The following is a 20238-nucleotide window of genomic DNA, read 5'->3' as shown; positions in this document are numbered from 1 at the left end:
GTTTATTTTCACATTCTAAGCTTTTAACAAAATGTATGTCCAATGAGTCATTTCTGTTTAGAAAGCCTTTAGGAGTTGGAAGCTACTTCCTGGTGATGTAATGTTTGACTCTCTGAAGTCTTTGGAATGGTGAGTTCCAACTTTTGTTAAGCCCTCAATAATGTCATGAGTGAATGAGAATTGGCAAGACTGGCTGGGCCTGTAATCTGCCTTGAGTGTGAGGGAAAATGGAAAAGCGCTTAACTTTATGGTGAATTCTCATTTATAGTAGTTGAGATTGAACGACAAAAATCTTACAAATTATGACACTGATGTATCGTGACCTTGGTAAACTGACAGCACAGCAGACAGAAGGGCTCATTAAGGAGAGCACTTGGCTAACTGAACCCTCAGGATGCTAGAGACTTGAGCTTTCATATAAACCCTTAAGCTTGTCCTGTCAATGGTGTAAAAATTGGAGACCTTTATGTTTTGCTAATGTTGTGGTGGTCTTAGTTATTAGGTGATAGCTTCTTGAAAAATATTCCAGGTGGTTGGGAGACTTTCAGCCACCACTCTGACTTCTGCCTGGTGGCACACTGGTAATACTAGGATTAGTCTCTACCCATTACGAATTGTGCAGGTGGTGCTCCTTTCTCTGAAGTATTTCTACACACTTCTTTGTTTGGAAAGTTTAACTCCCATCCTCTCTGAGCTATTGATTAATATGTCTGGGATGTATTGTGATAGCCCCTGCTTGTAGACTTACGAGGCTGTGTGAGGACTGGGGCGGGGGGAGGTGGCAGTTGAATACAGCTGAATTAATGTGATGGCAGTTATGGGTGGTGGTTTATTGACTAAGCACGTTCTCTCAAGAGAACAGTCATTGCCGATTGCCAGAGGGGAGGCTCTAGGGATGTGGTGGGATTTTTGAGCTGTGCCACTTAAGGCAGCAAAATAAGTTACTTAGAGAAGTACAGGTGGCCAAAGAAAGCTGTGCTTGTGTATTAGTATTAAAATACCTTTAGGCTGGGTTTGGTGGCTCACGCCTGTAATCCTAGCGCTTTGGGAGGTCCACGTGGGCGGATCACTTGAAGTCAGGAGTTTGAGACCAGCCTGGCCAACATGGCGAAAATCCATCTCTACTAGAAATAAAAAAAAATTAGCCGGGCGTGGTGGTGGGCACCTGTAATCCCAGCTATACTTGGGAGGCAGAGGCTGCAGTGAGCCAAGATGGTGCCACTGCACTCCAGCCTGGGCGACAGCATGAGACTCAGTCTCAAAAAAAAAAAAAAAGTCTTCGGGATCAAACTTAAGATTCTTGGATGAAAGACTCTACAGATGTTCACAGAAGAGACGTGAAGTTTTAAAATCTTGTTTCTCTTGAATCTTGTACATCGGTAACAACTGTTTCTTTACTATTAATGCTAACACCAGGTACCTAAACAGAATGTGATGGTTCCTGACTCTACCTTTCTGAGAAATTCTAGTTTGTTTACTTTAAATTTCAGGGTACAAATGTGTATGTGGTGATAAAGGGTTATAGAAAACATTGAAAACATTTTCTTTAATGCTAAGCGTGTGATGTATATGCCTTGATTGTTTTTTTCTCTAGAGATTATTTGACAGAATAATGAAAGCTAAGATTACATTCATGTTGACTAAGCAACCTTTTTTCTCTTTCTCTTTAGAGCTGTAGGTAAAACTTGCCTACTGATCAGTTACACAACCAATGCATTTCCTGGAGAATACATCCCTACTGTGTAAGTATCTTGAATTAAATTGGGAACTAACTTGTGTGTGTTACGGTTTTCACATTCCTTTGACCATTTGTTTTGCTGTAGAGCCATCTTTAATCCTCATATGAACAGATACTAAGTTTTTCTTAAACATTCACTGAAATCTATAAGGTATTTTAGGCTTTTAAAAAATAGGGTGGGATGTGGTGATCCCACCACTTTGGGAGGCTGAGGCGGGTGGGTCAGCTGAGGGTCAGGAGTTTGAGACCAGCATGGCCAACGTGATGAAACCCCGTCTCTACTAAAAGTACAAAAAATTAGCTGGGTGTGGTGGCGGGTGCCTGTAATCCCATCTACTTGGGAGGCTGAGGCAGGAGAATCACTCAAACCCTGGAGGCAGAGGTTGCAGTGAGCTGGGATCATGCCACTGTACTCCAGCCTGGGCAGCAAGAGTGAAACTCCATCTCAAAAAAAAAAAAAAAAAAAACCCACAAACAAAACAAAAACTTAGGGTAATATAAACTGTTCTGGTGTGATGGAACAAACACAACTTTGCTAATTGATTTTTAAACATCCAGAAGACAAAGTCTAACTTGAAGTATAGAGACTGGATGATGTTAAAGAAAACCAGAGTTGGACACAAGGACTCTGACCAAAACTCTGATCAGAGACAGTCCTTGTCAGTACAAGAGTTTCAGATACATTGGCTTTCTGGGAACTGGAATGGGAAGGATTCCATTATGATTTAATTGGCCTTTTCTGATAAGTCATCAGTTGGTTACATGTCAACATTGAGGTATAGGGCTTTGGAATTGAAACTTGGGTGTGTGTGTTGAGGGGGTATAGGAGGGTGGAATTGGCTGTTGAATTGCTTACTCCCTGTGGGCAGCAGAATTGGGTGGAGACAGGAAAGTGCTGCTCTGGTGATGGGTTACCCAGGAGCCCATGTAGCTGAGCCTCATAATGCACCATACTGCATTTGCTGTGAGTTCTCCCCGTGTAAGCTGGGTAGGTGTTGCCTCCTCACCTTCTCAGGCACAACACACACCCAGGTGCTCCCTGAAGTGTCATACCCATGTTTTTTGTTGTTGCTGTTTTCCTTTTTTTTTTTTTTTTTTTTGGAGTTAGTGTCTCTCTGTCGCCCAGGCTGGAATGTGCAGTGATGCGATCTGAGCTCACTGCAATGCTGCAATGTCTGCCTCCTGGGTTCAAGCGATTCCCTGCCTCAGCCTCCCAAGTAGCTGGGATTACAGGTGCACACCACCTTGCCCGGCTAATTTTTGTTTCTTTAGTAGTGACAGGTTTCACTATGTTGGCCAGGTTGGTCTCAAACTCCTGACCTCAGGTGATCTGCCCGCCTCGGCCTTCCAAAGTGCTGGGATTACAAACGTGAGCCACCGCACCTGGCGCCCATTGTTTAGTGTAAGTGGAATCATGCTGTCCCTGTTGTCCTAAATTTATGAGGGAGATTTTCCTTATCTACATGTGTAGATAAAGGTTAAATCATTAATGATTCATGATTTTGAAGTACTGTAACTGATTTAACCCACTGGTCGCTTGGACTCTTGGTGTTACAAACATTTTTGTGTTCAGTGTTGTCCCTCATGTCTTTGTGTACACTCGGATAGATTATTAGAAATGAAATCGTGCCAGATCAAAAGACAATGGATGTTTTAAATTTTGGTAGATACAGCCAGGTGTGATTGCTCACACCTGTAATCCCAGCACTTTGGGAGGCCAAGACAGAAGGATCACTTGAGTTCAGGAGTTCGAGACCAGCCTGGCCAACATGGTAAAACCCTCATCTCTACTAAAAATGTAATAATTAGCCGGGCGTGGTCGTGCACTCCTGTAGTCCCAGCTACTCGGGAGGCTGAGGCATGAGAATTGCTTGAACCCGGGAAGCGAAGGTTGCAGTGAGCCGAGATTGCACCACTGCACTTCAGCCTGAGCAACAGTGAGACTCTGTCTCCAGAAAAAAAAACATTTTAAAAAAAAATTATTTTTTGGTAGATACTACCAAATTGCTGTCTACAAAGCTGTCACTTTGCTGGCCTTAACTAAAGTGGCCTCTTAGTACACGCTGCCGTTACGTGGGTTGAAGTTATCTAACCATTTGCATTTCTAATCACAGATGTGGTTAAAATCTTTGAATTTTTTTTTTTTTTGAGACGGAGTCTTGCTCAGTCGCCCAGGCTGGAGTGCCACTGATGGCGCGATCTCAGCTCACTGCAAGCTCCACCTCCCAGGTTCACGCCATTCTCCTGCCTCAGCCTCTCGAGTAGCTGGGACTACAGGTGCCCGCCACCTAGCCTGGCTAGTTTTTTTTTTTTGTATTTGTAGTTGAGACGGGGTTTCACCGTGTTAGCCAGGATGGTCTTGATCTCCTGATCTCGTGATCCGCCCGTCTCAGCCTCCCAAAGTGCTGGGATTACAGGCGTGAGCGACTGCGCCTGGCTGAATTTTTTTTTTTTTTTTTTTAATTAAGTAATTTTGCTCACGCCTGTAATCCCAGCACTTGGGGAGGCTGAGCTGGGTGGATCACTGAGGTAAGGGGTTTGAGACCAACTTGGCCAACATGGTGAAACTCCGTCTCTACTAAAAATACAAAAGTTAGCTGGGCATGGTGGCACATGACTCTACTCCCAGCTACTCTGAAGGCTGAGGCAGGAGGATTGCTTGAACGTGGGAGGCGGAGGTTGCAGTGAGCCGAGATTGTGCTACTGCACTCCAGCCTGGGCAATAGAGCAAGACCCTGTCTCCAAAAAAAAAAAAAACAAAAAACATGTGTTTTTATAGAGCTACGTCTTGCTCTATTGCCCAGGCTGGTCCTGAACACTTGGTCTCAAGTGATTCTCCACCTTGGCCTCCCAAAGTGTTGGTATTACAGGCGTGAGCCACCACACCTGGCTCTTTTGAATGTTTACTGTACATTTTTAGTCTCCTGTGAATTGTTTGTTTAAATCTTATTTTTCTACTGAAAATTTTTTTTTTTTTTTTTTTTTTTTTTTTTTGAGACGGAGTCTCACTCTGTCGCCCCAGCTGGAGTGCAGTGGCGCGATCTCGGCTCACTGCAAGCTCCGCCTCCCAGGTTCACGCCATTCTTCTGCCTCAGCCTCCCGAGTAGCTGGGACTACAGGCGCCCGCCACCACGCCCAGCTAGTTTTTTGTATTTTTTATTTTTATTTTTATTTATTTATTTTTTTTTGAGACTGAGTCTGGCTCTGTCGCCCAGGCTGGAGTGCAGTGGCCGGATCTCAGCTCACTGCAAGCTCCACCTCCCGGGTTTACACCATTCTCCTGCCTCAGCCTCCAGAGTAGCTGGGACCACAGGCACCCGCCACCTCGCCCGGCTAGTTTTTTGTATTTTTTAGTAGAGACGGGGTTTCACCGTGTTAGCCAGGATGGTCTCGATCTCCTGACCTTGTGATCCGCCCGTCTCAGCCTCCCAAAGTGCTGGGATTACAGGCTTGAGCCACCGCGCCCGGCTGTTTTTTGTAGTTTTTAGTAGAGACGGGGTTTCACTGTGTTAGCCAGGATGGTCTCGATCTCCTGACCTCATGATCCGTCCGTCTCGGCCTCCCAAAGTGCTGAGATTACAGGCTTGAGCCACCGCGCCCGACCGAAATTTTTTCTTACTGATGGAACATTTCCTTCTTTCCCTCCCCACTCCCTCTGTCCCTCCTTCCCTCCTTCCTTCTCCTTTCTTTTCCCTTTTCTTTTCTTTTCTTTTTTTTTTTTTGAGATGGGATCTTGCAGTATTGCCCAGGCTGGACTTGAACTGCTGGTCCTTCCACCTCAGCCGATTGAGTAGCTAGACTATAGTCATGCTCCACTGCACGTGGCCTGATGGAACGTTTCGTAAATAATCCTTCTCAGTCTGTCATTTGTCTTTGATCTTCATTGTGGTGTCTTCTGCCGTATAGAAATTTAGCATTTAATGTAAATAATACCACATCACTTGGGCGTGGTGGCCCATGCCTTTAATCCCAGCACTTTGGGAGGCTGAAGCAGGTGGATCACGAGGTCAGATTGAGACCAGCCTGATCGACATGGTGAAACCCCATCTCTACTAAAATACAACAATTACCTGGGCGTGGTGGTGCACACCTGTAATCCCAGCTCCTCAGGAGGCTGAGGCAGGAGAATCGCTTGATCCCGGGAGGCGGAGGTTGCAGTGAGCCAAGATCGCGCCACTGCACTCCAGCCTGGGTGACAGAGTGAGATTCTGTCTCAAAAAAAAAATAAAATAATAGTAATAATACCACCTCTCCCTCAGAATTGTATGTTGTATCTTAGAAAGGCCTTTCCTACTTAAATAATGCAAAAGTATGCTCTAGTATTTTTTCTAGGTTTTTTGTGGCTAAAATTTTTATCTTTAATCCATTTAGAATTTATTTTTGGTATAGAACGAGGCAAGGACCTGATTCTTTTTCCCTTATAGGGGAAAGAAAGTCACAATACCATTTATCCTATAATCTTTTTTTTTTTTTTTTTTTTTTTTGAGATGGAGTCTCGCTCTGTCACCCAGGCTGGAGTGCAGTGGCCGGATCTCAGCTCACTGCAAGCTCCGCCTCCCGGGTTCACGCCATTCTCCTGCCTCAGCCTCCCGAGTAGCTGGGAGTACAGGTGCCTGCCACCTCACCCGGCTAAGTTTTTGTATTTTTAGTAGAGACGGGGTTTCACCATGTTAGCCAGGATGGTCTGGATCTCCTGACCTCGTGATCCGCCCGCCTCGGCCTCCCAAAGTGCTGGGATTACAGGCTTGAGCCACCACGCCCGGCCTATCCTATAATCTTTTTCTTATGGAAGCATAATTACCATGTCTGTCACTATCACCTTTTCTTTCTTTCTTCTTCCTTTTTTTTTTTTTTTTTTTTTGAGACAAAGTTTTGCTCTTGTTGCCCAGGTTGGAGAGCGATGATGTGATCTTGGCCCACTGCAACCTCTGCCTCCCGGGTTCAAGTGATTCTCTTGCCTCAGCCTCCCAAGTAGCTGGGATTACAAGCACCCGCCACCACGCCCCGGCTAATTTTTGCAGTTTTAGTAGAGACAGGGTTTTCTTCATGTTGGCCAGGCTGGTCTCAAACTCCTGACCTCAGGTGATCCACCCACCTCGGCCTTCCAAAGTGTTAGGATTACAGGCGTGAGCCACCGTGCCCAGCCTCTGCTTTTTATTGTATTTTTCCTTTTCTTTTTTGCCTTCCTGTCCAGAGGAAACACTATTCTTTTCTAAAGCTTGGTTTCTGCTGACCAGTAGCAGTTTTTAACTTGGGTCCGATTTCCTTCTGTCAGCCTGTAGGCTTTGCTGGGTTACCTCTCCTGACTAATTTGTGTAGCAACTTCATGTGAATTTGTTTTTTTTTTTTTTTTTTTTTTTTTTGGGAGACGGAGTCTCGCTGTGTCGCCCAGGCTGGAGTGCAATGGTGTGATCTTGGCTCACTGCAAGCTCCGCCTCCCGGGTTCACGCCATTCTCCTGCCTCAGCCTCCCGAGTAGCTGGGACTACAGGTGTCCGCCGCCACGCCCGGCTAATTTTTTGTATTTTTAGTAGAGACGGGGTTTCACCGTGTTAGCCAGGATGGTCTGGATCTCCTGACCTCGTGATCCGCCCGCCTCGGCCTCCCAAAGTGCTGGGATTACAGGCAAGAGCCACCGTGCCCGGCCAACTTCACATGAATTTAAATATTTGTGTCATCAGGTACACTCACTTTGAAAATGTTATTGGGAGGCTTGTTAAGGCAAGTGTCTTTTGTGTTACTGTTCTACACTCAGGCCTTCTGGAAACCCTGCAGAGGGTAGCTCTAGTGGCCAGCTCTCTTGTTGAAAATGAGTGACATAAGTACATGAAAAACCCAACAAGGAGGATTTGAAAGCGGGGCTAATTTTACACTTACTTCTTCCTGGGATAAAAGTCTTAAACTTTGTTTAAAGTGAAGTGTATGTATTTCTGACAGTGATTTGTTTCACTTAAATAGCTTGTTGTTTGTTTCTTTCATTTTTCTTTCTCAAGTTTTGGGTTGGGTTTGTTTCCCGTGAGTTTTGCCCCTGCCTCCTTCCTCCTCGTGCCTGCAGAGACATTGCTGGTGTGGCATCCTCCAGGCCCGTCCCCACCCTTTTTCTTGGCACACCTTCTCTAGGATGGCCAGGACAGTGACTTAGGTTCCACATCTGTGACTAACCATTTTCATTCCGTTCTACAGCTTTGACAATTACTCTGCCAATGTTATGGTAGATGGAAAACCGGTGAATCTGGGCTTATGGGATACAGCTGGACAAGAAGATTATGACAGATTACGCCCCCTATCCTATCCGCAAACAGTAAGGATTGCAGCTGATTTTTAATGTGTCTTTTTTAGAGTATATAATTCTCGAGCGTTTAATTAGTGCATGTTACCTGTGGACTTGCTTATATTGCCATCATTTGGATATTGAGTAAATAGCAGACGGGGCGGAATTAGTTCCGTATAAACATCCCCCTAGATGGCAGGGGTTTTGTGTTTTGAGCGTTAACAGCTGTTCCATTGTTGGGCATTTTACAGTCTTCCATTTAGCTTCAGAATAACCGTATGAAAGGTGCTTTTTGTTTTGTTTTGTTTTTGCAAATCAGTTTTTAACACCAATTGGTTTGAAGACAAGTTTGCTGTGTGACAGTTTTGTACCGCAGAATCAAATTAAGCAGTTAAGATTCGGGTTTCTTTAAACCAAGTTAGTAACTAATCTTACAGGTTTAATGCATTTTTTCCCACAAAATACATAATTTGTATGGCTATAGAACCTAAATCTATTCAATGTAGATTGAGGTTTTGGTTTTGTAAAATGTATCCACTGTGTCCAATCAGAAAAAAAAGTTTAGTTTTTTTTTCTGTATCAGACAAAAGTGATTTATTTATCAAAGCTAATTAGAGCAGTAGCTGGTGAAAATGGGTACTTAGAAGACATTGTTGTGGTTAAAAGTTACTTTTCTTTAAGCAGTTGTTTTACTTGTGTATCTTTTGCTGATCTTGTTACATGTTTGTTCTTCATTTTTAAAAGTGTCTTTGGAAGCAAAACTTAAATATGCTTGAGATTCCTTGGGTGGATATCCTGTGTGCATGTCCTATCCTAGCTCTGTGACCTCAGGCAGGCCTCTTCCTCTCTCCAGTCTTTGCCTGTGTCCTCGTAGGGTGAGATGAGTACATGTCACGCACCCCTAGCAGTCCTGGGCACACAGCACACACTGCGGGCCAGCCGCTGTCAGAATTCTCCTGCTCCTGAGTGTGCGGGTGGGTCAGCCTAGAGAGCGCTGCTCTCCACGTTGTGCCCAAACGAGTGGCAGTTGTGTGGGTGCTCGGCAAACCTGGATTGGCCGGAGGGATTGGGGTTTGGGGTTGAATTGAGGTGAGGAAGACTTCCTAGAGAAAGGCTGGCTTTGAGCCCCGATTGATGATGAGGCAGCCTGTGGTTTTAGGGGGTATTATGGATGAAATAACTTAGTAGTTAAATCTACTGTATTAACAATCAGTCTATAATCCCCAGACAATTCAAATTCTTCTCAGTACCTTAGGAAACTATACCCAGTGGATGTTTACTGATTCAGATTGTAAATGGATTTAAAAACATACTGACTGGTAGAGTAGGAGTCTCCAGCCCACTGGACACATGTGGAAGGGTGTGGTGTCATTCTGAGAAATGAGAGCCACCCTGCTGTGACTCAGGGGGTACCGGGCAGGGCGCGGCCTTTCTCTAAGGGACGCCTCACAGTAAGTCAAGGGTGACTTGGCAGGAGTCCCACTTTGTGTTCTGAGGAACAACAGATGAGGAAGGAGAACTCTCCTCAGCTTGAACAAAGCTGTAGAGTGTGAGGCCTGGTATGAAAGCAGGTGTCCTCATAGGGCTAGCACTTAAACTTCATGTCTCCTCTGTGTGAGACCATGGACTGCTTTCCTAGAAAATATTTGAAGAGCAAGAAGGGAGTGAGACATGGTTCTTGCCCTCAGGCAGTTCACGGAAAAGTACCATAAATCATGTAATACACCCTGTACCAGCAAGGGGGTGAACGGGGCGCTTAAGGAGCAAGAGGAACGAGCACCCACCCAGCAGTGGAAGGCTTCCTGCCCGGACTCCTTCAGAGATAAGGAAATTATCTTGACAACTCAGGGCAGGCCACAAATGCTCAGACACCAGTGTCTGGAAGGCCTCATCCCTTTGGGCCACACGGTGCTAAGAAGAACAGGATCTGGGAGCAACATGCTGGCACCTGGGTCTCTTGTGGATACAGGTGAAACCTCTAAATTTTGTACTAAATGGAATGTGGTCCCTGGTTGCTGGCTCTGTGATCTGCAGACCTGTTTATGTAGCTCATCCAAGACTGCTTAGACACACTCCTGAAGGACCAGTTGGAAGATTTCTTACCTAGGGCGTCCTAAAAGAGATATTACATTTCCTGTGGTCATTTCACGTTGGCATCCTTCTCTGTTGGGTAGCTCTGTCTGGCTAAGTCTGTTCAGACTATTCGTTTCTTCGTTCTCCAAAAGATGGTGAGGAGGTAGTCGCCATTCTCAGTTGAAATTGCCCTCAGGTTTTTATTTTCTCGAAATAATCGTTAAATTATTTTCTCTTGAAAGTCTTTCCTAAGTTCTGCATACTCATCTTCAGTTGGCATGCACAGAACCAAGTCTTGTCAGAGTGATGCTCAGGTTCAGCATCTTCCCTTGTGTAGATCCCCTGTATTTATTTGCCTGCTTGCACCAGGATTGCTGGTGTGAGCGGGAGCCTAAGTAACCTGTCAGTGTCACAACGAGTCCTGAGCCCTGTGCGTGTCCTGAGACTCAGGCTGTGTGGCGGGTTCGCTGAGATGCTGAGCCTCCATGTTGGGGTCAGCCAGGACCCCAGTGCGTCATGCCAATTGTTTCATTTTCTTGCTATGCTAAAAGTTTGTCTTTTTGAGACGGAGTTTCGCTCTTGTTGCCCAGGCTGGAGTGCAGTGGTGTGATCTTGGCTCACTGCAACCTCCGCTTCCCAGGTTCAGGCGACTTTCCCACCCTAGTCCCCCACATAGCTGAGACTACAGGCATGCACTACCATGTCTGGCTAATTTTGTTTTTTATTTTTATTTATTTATTTTTTTTGAGATGGAGTCTCACTCTCTCGCCCAGGCTGGAGTGCAGTGCTGCGATCTTGGCTCACTGCAAGCTCCACCTCCCGGGTTCGCGCCAGTCTCCTGTGTCAGCCAGCCTTCCGAGTAGCTGGGACTACAGGCGCCCACCACCACGCCTGGCTAATTTTTTATATTTTTGTAGAGACTGGGTTTCACTGTATTAGCCAGGATGGTCTTGATCTCCTGACCTCGTGATCCGCCCGCCTTGGCCTCCCAAAGTGCTGGGATTACAGGCGTGAGCCACTGAGCCTGGCCAGTGCTAAAGGTTTTAAAGTGGTGGGCTAGACTCCTGTGATGGTAGATAAAAAGAAAAACTGCGGTGTTTGGCTTGGCAGTTTTGAGTTTCAAAAGGCCTCAGCTTTTGTGAGGTTGGCTGTTACAAGTGCAGCCAGAGAGCACCGGGCACACACCTGTAGTTAAACAGAACTGGGTTTGTTACTCTTCGCCGCGAGGGAGACACGCACCTGGGTGCTGTGGGAATTCGGCCCTCACTCATACTGGCTGGGAGCGGGGGATATTTGGTGATTTTTGTGGTTTGTATGATGATCTTGGATTTGTCACTACTTAGAAATGATTATGAGTTTTTTTTTTAAAGTTTACTTACTTTTGGTCCTATTTCAGCACGGTCACACAGGTGACTTTGTCTGATGTCGGTGTTCTGCGAGATTATTGTATTCAATAGTGGCAACCTCCACCATGGCGAAGCTGCGAGCGCCAGGCTGGTTCTCAGATGTCAGGGACTGCCTGACCCTTTTATAGGATTACAGGCGTGAGCCACTGTGCCTGGCCAGAATGTCTGTTTTGTTGTTGTTGTTGTTGTTTTGTTTTTTGAGACGGAGTCTTGTTCTGCCACCCAGACTGGAGTGCAGTGGCGCAATCTCAGCTTACTGCAAGCTCCGCCTCCCGGGTTCATGCCATTCTCCTGCCTCAGCCTCCGGAGCAGCTGGGACTACAGGCGCCCACCACCACGCCTGGCTAGTTTTTTGTATTTTTAGTAGAGACACGGGGTTTCTAACTGGGATGGTCTCGATCTCCTGACCCTCGTGATCTGCCTGCCTTGGCCTCCCAAAGTGCTGGAATTACAGGCGTGAGCCACTGCACCTGACCAGAATGCCTGTGTTTTTTAAAACTCCAAACCTGAAAGTAAAATCCAGGTGTATAGCATTTGGAAGAAAATAAAATGAAGTAGAAACAACGCTGCTTTTTTGTAGTGAGATCTCAGCTGTCCAGATGCCCGCCCTTGTCTTACTCCATGGAAAGTGGACCCATCTCTTGTGGTTAGTTCCACCAGTGGGCAGGAGGCTGCGGGAGGAGCAGCCCTGGCTGCACCTCTCACCACCGAGGAGGAAGTGGTGTGTGATGCAGGAGTGACAAAGGCATTGAAGACACCATGTGTGTAACAGGCATGCGCGAGTCTGGGTGAGTCAGAAAGGGGAAAGCAGTGCTCAGGTTGACTGGAAACATGGGCCGGTGACTGGAGACAGCCTGAGGCTCCAGAACACAAAAGTGACCTGTGAGGAAGGAAGTTGAGAGACTCTGGAGAGACACTGGTGGTGCCCTCTGAGGTTCTCTGAGTGTTATGAGGACAGGGAAGAAATAGAGCCTCCCAGCCAGGGTCAGCCAGCACAGCCTCTGTGTGTGAGGCGTCAGGACAGCGACGGCCGGGAGGAGCGGATGCTAGGAAGTGAGTACCAGAAGCACTAGACAGGGTTTCGGGAAGCTATATTTAGCTGGGGACGAAGAAGGAACAAGGAAGGAACAGGCAGATGGCATCGCACGAACGCAGGGTGGAAAGTGGAACTGCTTGCTCCTGTTGTGCATGTCTCTTCTCCATCAAAAAAGAGGCTCTTAAAAATCGAAAGGGTGCCACAGATACGATCAGAGGCTCTTTTGAAGCTGCATTTTTGTAACTGGTTCTCGATGATCCTCTCCCATGCTAAAGATTTGGTACCATATCAAGTCCTTGGGAGGACAGATCTTCAAAAATAGCCCATAGATGAAACCCAGATAGCTGTGGAAACTAATATGCTCTTTGAACGGTAAATCCAGAAAAGCTTGAGTGGCCTGGCGCGATGGCTCACGCCTGTAATCCCAGCACTTTGGGAGGCTGAGGTGGGCGGATCATGAGGTCAGGAGATCGAGACCATCGTGGCTAACACAGTGAAACCCCGTCTCTACTAAAAATACAGAAAAACCAGCCGGGCGCGGTGGCTCATGCCTGTTAATCCCAGCACTTTGGGAGGCCGAGGTGGGCGGATCACAAGGTCAGGAGATCGAGACCATCCTGGCTAACATGGTGAAACCCGTTTCTACTAAAAATACAAAAAATTAGCCAGGCGCGGTGGCGGGCGCCTGTAGTCCCAGCTACCAGGGAGGCTGAGGCAGGATAATGGTGTGAACCTGGGAGGCGGAGCTTGCAGTGAGCCGAGATTGTGCCACTGCACTCCAGCCTGGGTGACACAGTGAGACTCCGTCTCAAAAAGTCTCAAAAAAAAGAAAAGCATGAGTGAGATGAAATTAAAAGTTTTCTCATTTGCCCCCCGCCTTTTTTTTTTGAGACAGTCTCACTCTGTCACCCAGACTGGAGTGCAGTGGCGCAACCTCTGCCTCCCGAGTAGCTGGGATTACAGGTGTCCACCACCACCCCCGCCAATTTTGTATTTTTAGTAGACACGGGGTTTCACCATCTTGACAAGGCTGGTCTTGAACTCCTGACCTCGTGATCCACCTGCCTTGGCTTCCCAAAGTGTTGGGATTACAGGCGTGAGCCCTTTTTTTTTTTTTTTTTTTTTTTTTTTTTTGAGACGGAGTCTTGCTCTGTCGCCCAGGCTGGAGTGCAGTGGCCGGATCTCAGCTCACTGCAAGCTCCGCCTCCCGGGTTCACGCCATTCTCCTGCCTCAGCCTCCCTAGTAGCTGGGACTACAGGCGCCCGCCACCTCGCCCGGCTAGTGTTTTGTATTTTTTTTTAGTAGAGACGGGGTTTCACCAGGTTAGCCAGGATGGTCTTGATCTCCTGACCTTGCGATCCGCCCATCTCGGCCTCCCAAAGTGCTGGGATTACAGGCTTGAGCCACCGCGCCCGGCCCCTTTTCTTAAAATAGTTTCAGGGTTCTATGTTGGAAGAGCGAGTTTGTCAGTTTTTATTGGAATAAAGAAATGAATTGACAGCATTGTGATAAACACTGGAAGTGTTCACTTCTCAAATTTGTCCATGTCTGGACGTGGTGGCTCACGCCTATAATCCCAGCACTTTGGGAAGCCAAGGTGGGTAGGAGTTCGAGACTAGCCTGGCCAACATGGTGAAACATGGTCTCTACTGAAAATACAAAAAATTAGCTGGGCATGGTGGTGGGCGCCTGTAGTTCCAACTACTTGGGAGACCGAGGCAGGAAAATCGCTTGAATCCAGGAGGCAGAGATTACAGTGAGCTGAGATCGTGCCACTGCACTCCAGCCTGGGCAACAGAGCAAGACTCCATCTCAAAAAAAAAAAAAAAAAAAAGCTTGTGCTTAAGGGGTGGCTTGCCCCAGACCTGCAAAGCGGCCCAGAATTGGGGTCCTTGGTGTCAGCAAAAGTGTTGATTTTGATAATGCAAGTCTGTACATTCAAACCAGGCTCCCAGAACTAGGTGGAAGATAGGAACATTTCTGCATAGGAGACTTGGAATGTTCTGGTAGCATTAAAACTGTCAGCCCTGAGGCCTGGCTATGTTCTGGGAGAGCCCTTTGTCTGGTAGGCATCATTTACCGATGGGTACCTTTCTTGTGTGCTGTGGCTTCAGCTAGGCTGTGTCTGAGAACTCAGATGGAGCACTGGAAAGTGCCGGTGGCTCCCGCCTGCCTTCGCGGTAAGGGACGGTGCAGAACATCTCCGGCTGTGCGGGCTGTTGTAGATTCTGGTGGGTGCTGCCGTGGGAGGAGGAGCACGTTGTTGCCCCCATCAGGATCTGCCTGACCTCTGTGCACCATTGTTGAACTTCTTACGCCCGCTTTTGACCAGGTAGTGTGGAGTGTTTCAGTGGCATTTGTCATCGAAGATGTTAGATTATTATATGCTTTTGGATCCCTCTGGAGGGTTAAGACAAAATTCTAATAAAGAATCGATAAGAGGTTATGTTGATTTTTATTTTCCTCAGTCTGTACTAAACTCAAACCAAGTTCTCATGCATTACTAGGTTGGAGAAACGTACGGTAAGGATATAACCTCCCGGGGCAAAGACAAGCCGATTGCCGTATGTAAAACTTTCAGTCCACTTCAGTTTCAAGCTTTCTCTGTTCTCTCATTTCACTTCGTTTTCTTAGGATTTTTTTTTATTAAGCCTCAAGCTCCTTGAGTGTTTTATATTTAATTCACTCAAGGTTGGGGTTTTGCTTGATGAAATAAACTTGATTAGAGTGTGATAGTTTACCCACCGGCTTGAATTAAAGCAGTTTGTGAACTGCCATCTTCCCCTCCCGAGTGAAAGGAGGGGGGAGAGTGAGAGGGCCCCTCTCCTGGCTGGTTGGAGATGCAGATACGGAGACTCCTCTTGGAATCCCACCTGGCTGTGAGCCGAGCCGGAGCAGGACTAACCTTGTTGCCGGGGCCTTCTTTCTCCGCTTCGGTGTCCCGTGTGGTGGGGCTGTCTGGGCGCGGCTGTGCGGTGCTGCTGAGCTAACCCCACCGTGCTGGAGATGGTGTGCTGGGTGCCGCGGTGACTCTTGGACGAGCTTGTGCATGCGCCAGCGTTCTTCAAACGCCAGTGATAAAAAGCTGTTGTGTGGGATGTTTCTTTCCCTTTCAGGTACAAGGCATCAGCTGGAGGGTTGAAAGTGTAGCTTGGGAATTGTGTGCATTTCATAAAGTAGCATAATTGCCTTTTTCTAGGAGAATATTTTAGAAATGTAGCATTTTAGAAGTTCTCGGGCATTTTTAAATACAGGTAAATATTTGAATTTGGTTTGACACAAAATACAGAATGGAGGAAGCATGCAGATGTCTGGCGTGTTCCCCGAAGCACCCTCCACTGTGTCCTCCGCACCGACCCTTCGCGCCTCTGCTTCAGCCACAGCTGCCCCGGGAGCGAGTTCTCCTGAGGCCCTGGCTGTGCTGACTCGAGGGCAGCGTGAGGGTGGTCGTCAGCTGTGAAGGTGCCACTTACACACTAAGTCCTCCTTCCTTGCGGAGGGAAGGGCTCAAGTAGCAAATATTGGAGCCCCCACTTGGTGCTGGGAGCTGTGACAGGCAGCTCCTGAAGAAGCAGTTTAATTGGAACCAGTGACCATCTAAAAATGTTTGTACTCTAAACCAGATTTTACAGAAATATTGGAATCATACCTTCATACTTGATTTTTTGTTTAGATAGATAGGCGGAAAGGAAGCCTCCTGGGGGGTCTGGTCTGATCCTCCTGATCCTTGAAGAGCTTCTGGCATCATTCTGCCTTCACGCTCCCCATTTTCATAAGTAACTGGTGGCTTGACATGCTGGGTTTGGTTTGGGAGCCCTCTGACAAACTGAAAGGGTGGATCAGGAAGCATCTGACCAAGCCACTGGTACCTAGTAGACACGCTCTGCGTCCGACAAGTCCTTCCCAGCAACATCCAGAAAGCAAAGTGCAGGCTTTGTTCCAAGGTCGTCTAAATGTTTCCCTGTGTTTCCTTTTTGTAGGATGTGTTCTTAATTTGCTTTTCCCTTGTGAGTCCTGCATCATTTGAAAATGTCCGTGCAAAGGTAGGTGGGGATTTAAAGTATGTGAGTTATAGAATGACACTCTCAGAAATAAATACTTTATAAAGTATAATAATAATAAATAAATTTTAAAAAAAAGAAATAAATACTTTAAAATATCACTTAGCCTAGGAATTTTCAGTTATTTAAATTGGTTTTAGGAATTTGCTACTTAAGTACATGATTGGGTTTTTTATTCTTTTGAGACAGGGGTCTCACCCTGTTGTCCAGGCTGGAGTGTGGTGGTGACATCGGAGCTCACTGTAGCCTTGAGCTCCTGGGCTCAAACAGTTCTCCTGCAGTTCTCCTGCCTCCGTTCCTGTGTTGCTGGGACAGTAAATGTGCGCCGCTGTGCCTGGCTAATCTTTAAAAATTTTTTGTAGCGCTGGTTTTGTACACCCTGGCTGGTCTCAAACTCCTGGGCTGAAGTGATCCTTCCACTTCAGCCTCCCAAAGTGCTGGGATTATGGGTGTGAGCCACTGCGCCTGAGCCATCAGCAGTTTATTTTTATTTATTTATTTTTGAGATGGAGTCTTGCACTGTCACCCAGGCTGGAGTGCAGTGGCACGATCTTGGCTCACTGCAACCTCCACCTCCCGGTTCAAGCGATTCTCCTGTCTCAGCCTCCTGAGTAGCTGGGATTACAGGCGCCCACCACCACACCTGGCTAATTTTTGTACTTTTAGTAGAGACGGGGTTTCACCATGTTTCCCAGACTGGTCTCAAACCGCTGGCCTCAAGTGACCCACCCACCTCAAACTCCCAAAGTGCTGGGATTTCAGATGTGAGCCACTGTGCCTGGCCTAATATGTGGATTTTTAAAGCTTCAGGTTCTGGTTCAGAAGTTTCCTGGACCTCATTAAAATAATGAGGCACTCAGAATTGGTCTAATAAAACTAACCACCATTTCTTTCTACTCCAGTCTCTTTCACAAACTTCTTAGTGAAAATGACGAGACAGGCCCTTCAGTAGGGACATTTTCAGTGGGGATAATGGCGGCAGACCTGAGACCTTGGGCTAGGTAGTTTATTCTCGTTTCTGAACAGATGATGAATTTTCTCAGATGACCCTAAGAACTTGTTTTACCAAAAACAAAGTGGTTTATTTGCTTTGGGAGGAACTCTCTTCCCTTCCGCCTCTTCCCTTGCGGTTGTAGAGCCCATTCTCTCTGGTCGTGGTTCTGTCCGGCCATGATCCGGAGTCCTAGCTTGCTCATGGAAAACCTGAGATGTTTCTTATGGCTCAAGGCTCAGATTGAAGGTGGGAACCACATGAAGGCTCGGTGGGGAGGCTGTGCCTGAGGTTAGGTGTCTGGCACAAGTGCCGCCGGCTGGGTGTGATTTAGGTGAAAGGCGTCTGTAAAGGAGCACATCACAACCTCTGTTCCTTCTTCACATCTAGTGGTATCCTGAGGTGCGGCACCACTGTCCCAACACTCCCATCATCCTAGTGGGAACTAAACTTGATCTTAGGGATGATAAAGACACGATCGAGAAACTGAAGGAGAAGAAGCTGACTCCCATCACCTATCCACAGGGTCTAGCCATGGCTAAGGAGATTGGTATGGAATCCTGCGTTTTTCCTCTGCCTTGTACCTCTTTTATTGTAGTGACAGAGACTGGAGTCCAGTCTGGGAAAGGAGGGTGTGTGTCTCCCACTCAGGGCCTGGTTGTACTCTTGGGGAACCAGCTGGCATCGCCTTCTGGGTCTTAATGTCAGCGTTGGAAGGTGGACGCAGGGCTGGGAGCCGGCAGAAAGTGCCCAGGCCCCCGGAGCTGCCTCCCGCCGGTGTTGTGATCAGAAGAGAGTGGGCTCAAGTGTACACTGCTGTGTGGTCGTGTTTTCCTGTAGGTGCTGTGAAATACCTGGAGTGCTCGGCGCTCACACAGCGAGGCCTCAAGACAGTGTTTGACGAAGCGATCCGAGCAGTCCTCTGCCCACCTCCCGTGAAGAAGAGGAAGAGAAAATGCCTGCTGTTGTAAACGTCTGAGCCCCTCGTTCTTGGTCCTGTCCCTTGGAACCTTTGTACGCTTTGCTCAAAAAAAAAAAAAAAAACGGTGGAGCCTTCGCACTCAATGCCAACTTTTTGTTACAGATTGATTTTTCCATAAAACCATTTTGAACCAATCAGTAATTTGAAGGTTTTTGTTTGTTCTAAATGTAAGAGTTCAGACTCACATTCTATTAAAATTTAGCCCTAAAATGACAAACCTTCTTAAAGCCTTATTTTTCAAAAGCCCACCCTATTCTTGCTCAGATTCAAAGTTGCCAAAATACCTTCTGAACTATACTGCATTGTTGTGCTAAGAACACCAAGCACTAAACTGTGTAAGGACCTTCGTCTTTGAGAAGACTGTAGCCTCTGCAGTTAGGAGATGCAGACACTTGCTCAGTAGTTCTCAGATGTGTAAAGCAGAACAGCCTCCCGAATGGTGCGTTGCCATTGAACTCACCAGTGATTTAGCGGCCCATGTTCACGACATAACATTGTACTGTAATGGAGTGAGTGTAACAGCTCAGCTCTTTGGATCAGTCTTTTTGATTTCATAGTGAGTTTTCTGACCAGCTCTTGCGGAGATTTTGAACAGAACTCGTGTTTCCTCTAATGAAGAATTCTGTTTAGCTGTGGGTGTGCCGGGTGGGGTGTGTGTGATCAAAGGACAAAGACAGTATTTTGACAAAATACGAAGTGGAGATTTACACTACATTGTACAAGGAACAAAAGTGTCACGGGTAAAAACTCTAAAAGGTTAATTTCTGTCAAATGCAGTAGATGATGAAAGAAAGGTTGGTATTATCAGGAAATGTGTTCTTAAGCTTTTCCTTTCTCTTACACCTGCCATCCCTCCCCAAATTGGGCATTTAATTCATCTTTAAACTGGTCGTTCCCTTAGTCGCTAACTTAGTAAGTGCTTTTCTTATAGGACCCCTTCTTACTGAGCAATATGCCTCCTTGTATTATAAAATCTTTCTGATAATGCATTAGAAGGTTTTTTTGTAGATGAGTAAAAGTGCTTTCCATGTTACTTTATTCAAAGCTAATAAGTGCTTTCCTTAGTTTTCTAGTAACTAGGTGTAAAAATCATGTGTTGCAGCTTTATAGTTTTTAAAATATTTTAGATAATTCTTAAACTATGAACCTTCTTAACATCACTGTCTTGCCAGATTACTGACACTGTCACTTGACCAATACTGACCCTCTTTACCTCGCCCACGCAGACACACGCCTCCTGTAGTCGCTTTGCCTAATGATGTTCCTTTGGGTCTGTGAGGTTCTGTAAACTGTGCTAGTGCTGACAATGTTCTGTACAACTTAACTCACCGGCAAGAATACAACGCGGAACCTTTCAGCCACGACAACAGGATTTTTTAAATTGACAGTTGCAGAATTGTGGAGTGTTTTTACATTGATCTTTTGCTAATGCAGTTAGCATTATGTTTTGCATGTATGACTTAATAAATCCTTGAATCATACAACTGGTAATACTGGTGTTTTTGAGACTTGATGAACAAGTTCCTGGTGTGCGTTTGTTTGCCTCGCTTTCAAGTCCCGGGTTGTTGGAGACAGTCATTTTCAATGCATGTCTCCACACAGGAGGGACAGAGGGAGTGCCACCTCCAGGGGAGAACTGGGTGAGCCCAAACAATACGGCAGGAGTGGAGGTGACGTTCA

The 20238-nt window shown here is 46.5% G+C and overlaps 1 protein-coding gene across 2 annotated transcripts in view; it reads left to right on the top strand.

Annotated features, from left to right (window-relative positions):
- RAC1 (Rac family small GTPase 1) overlaps positions 1-20039 on the top strand; it is a 31135-nt gene extending 11096 nt beyond the window's left edge. Inside the window, exons 2-7 of one of the 2 annotated variants that reach the window (XM_065541656.2) lie at positions 1671-1742; positions 7921-8038; positions 15032-15088; positions 16505-16567; positions 17967-18126; positions 18417-20039. In XM_065541656.2, the coding sequence (XP_065397728.1) occupies positions 1671-1742; positions 7921-8038; positions 15032-15088; positions 16505-16567; positions 17967-18126; positions 18417-18547 (601 nt within the window). In that variant the 3' untranslated portion in view covers positions 18548-20039. The remainder of the gene's footprint in view (positions 1-1670; positions 1743-7920; positions 8039-15031; positions 15089-16504; positions 16568-17966; positions 18127-18416) is intronic. The other variant, XM_045387901.3, reaches the window with a different exon arrangement.
- The last annotated feature ends 199 nt before the right edge of the window (positions 20040-20238 follow it).

Source organism: Macaca fascicularis, chromosome 3 (assembly GCF_037993035.2).
Source record: "Macaca fascicularis isolate 582-1 chromosome 3, T2T-MFA8v1.1".
In the NCBI taxonomy this organism is placed as follows: Eukaryota; Metazoa; Chordata; class Mammalia; order Primates; family Cercopithecidae; genus Macaca; species Macaca fascicularis.
The sequence above is the reverse complement of the archived record's forward strand: the minus strand, read 5'-3'. Positions and strand labels throughout refer to the sequence as shown.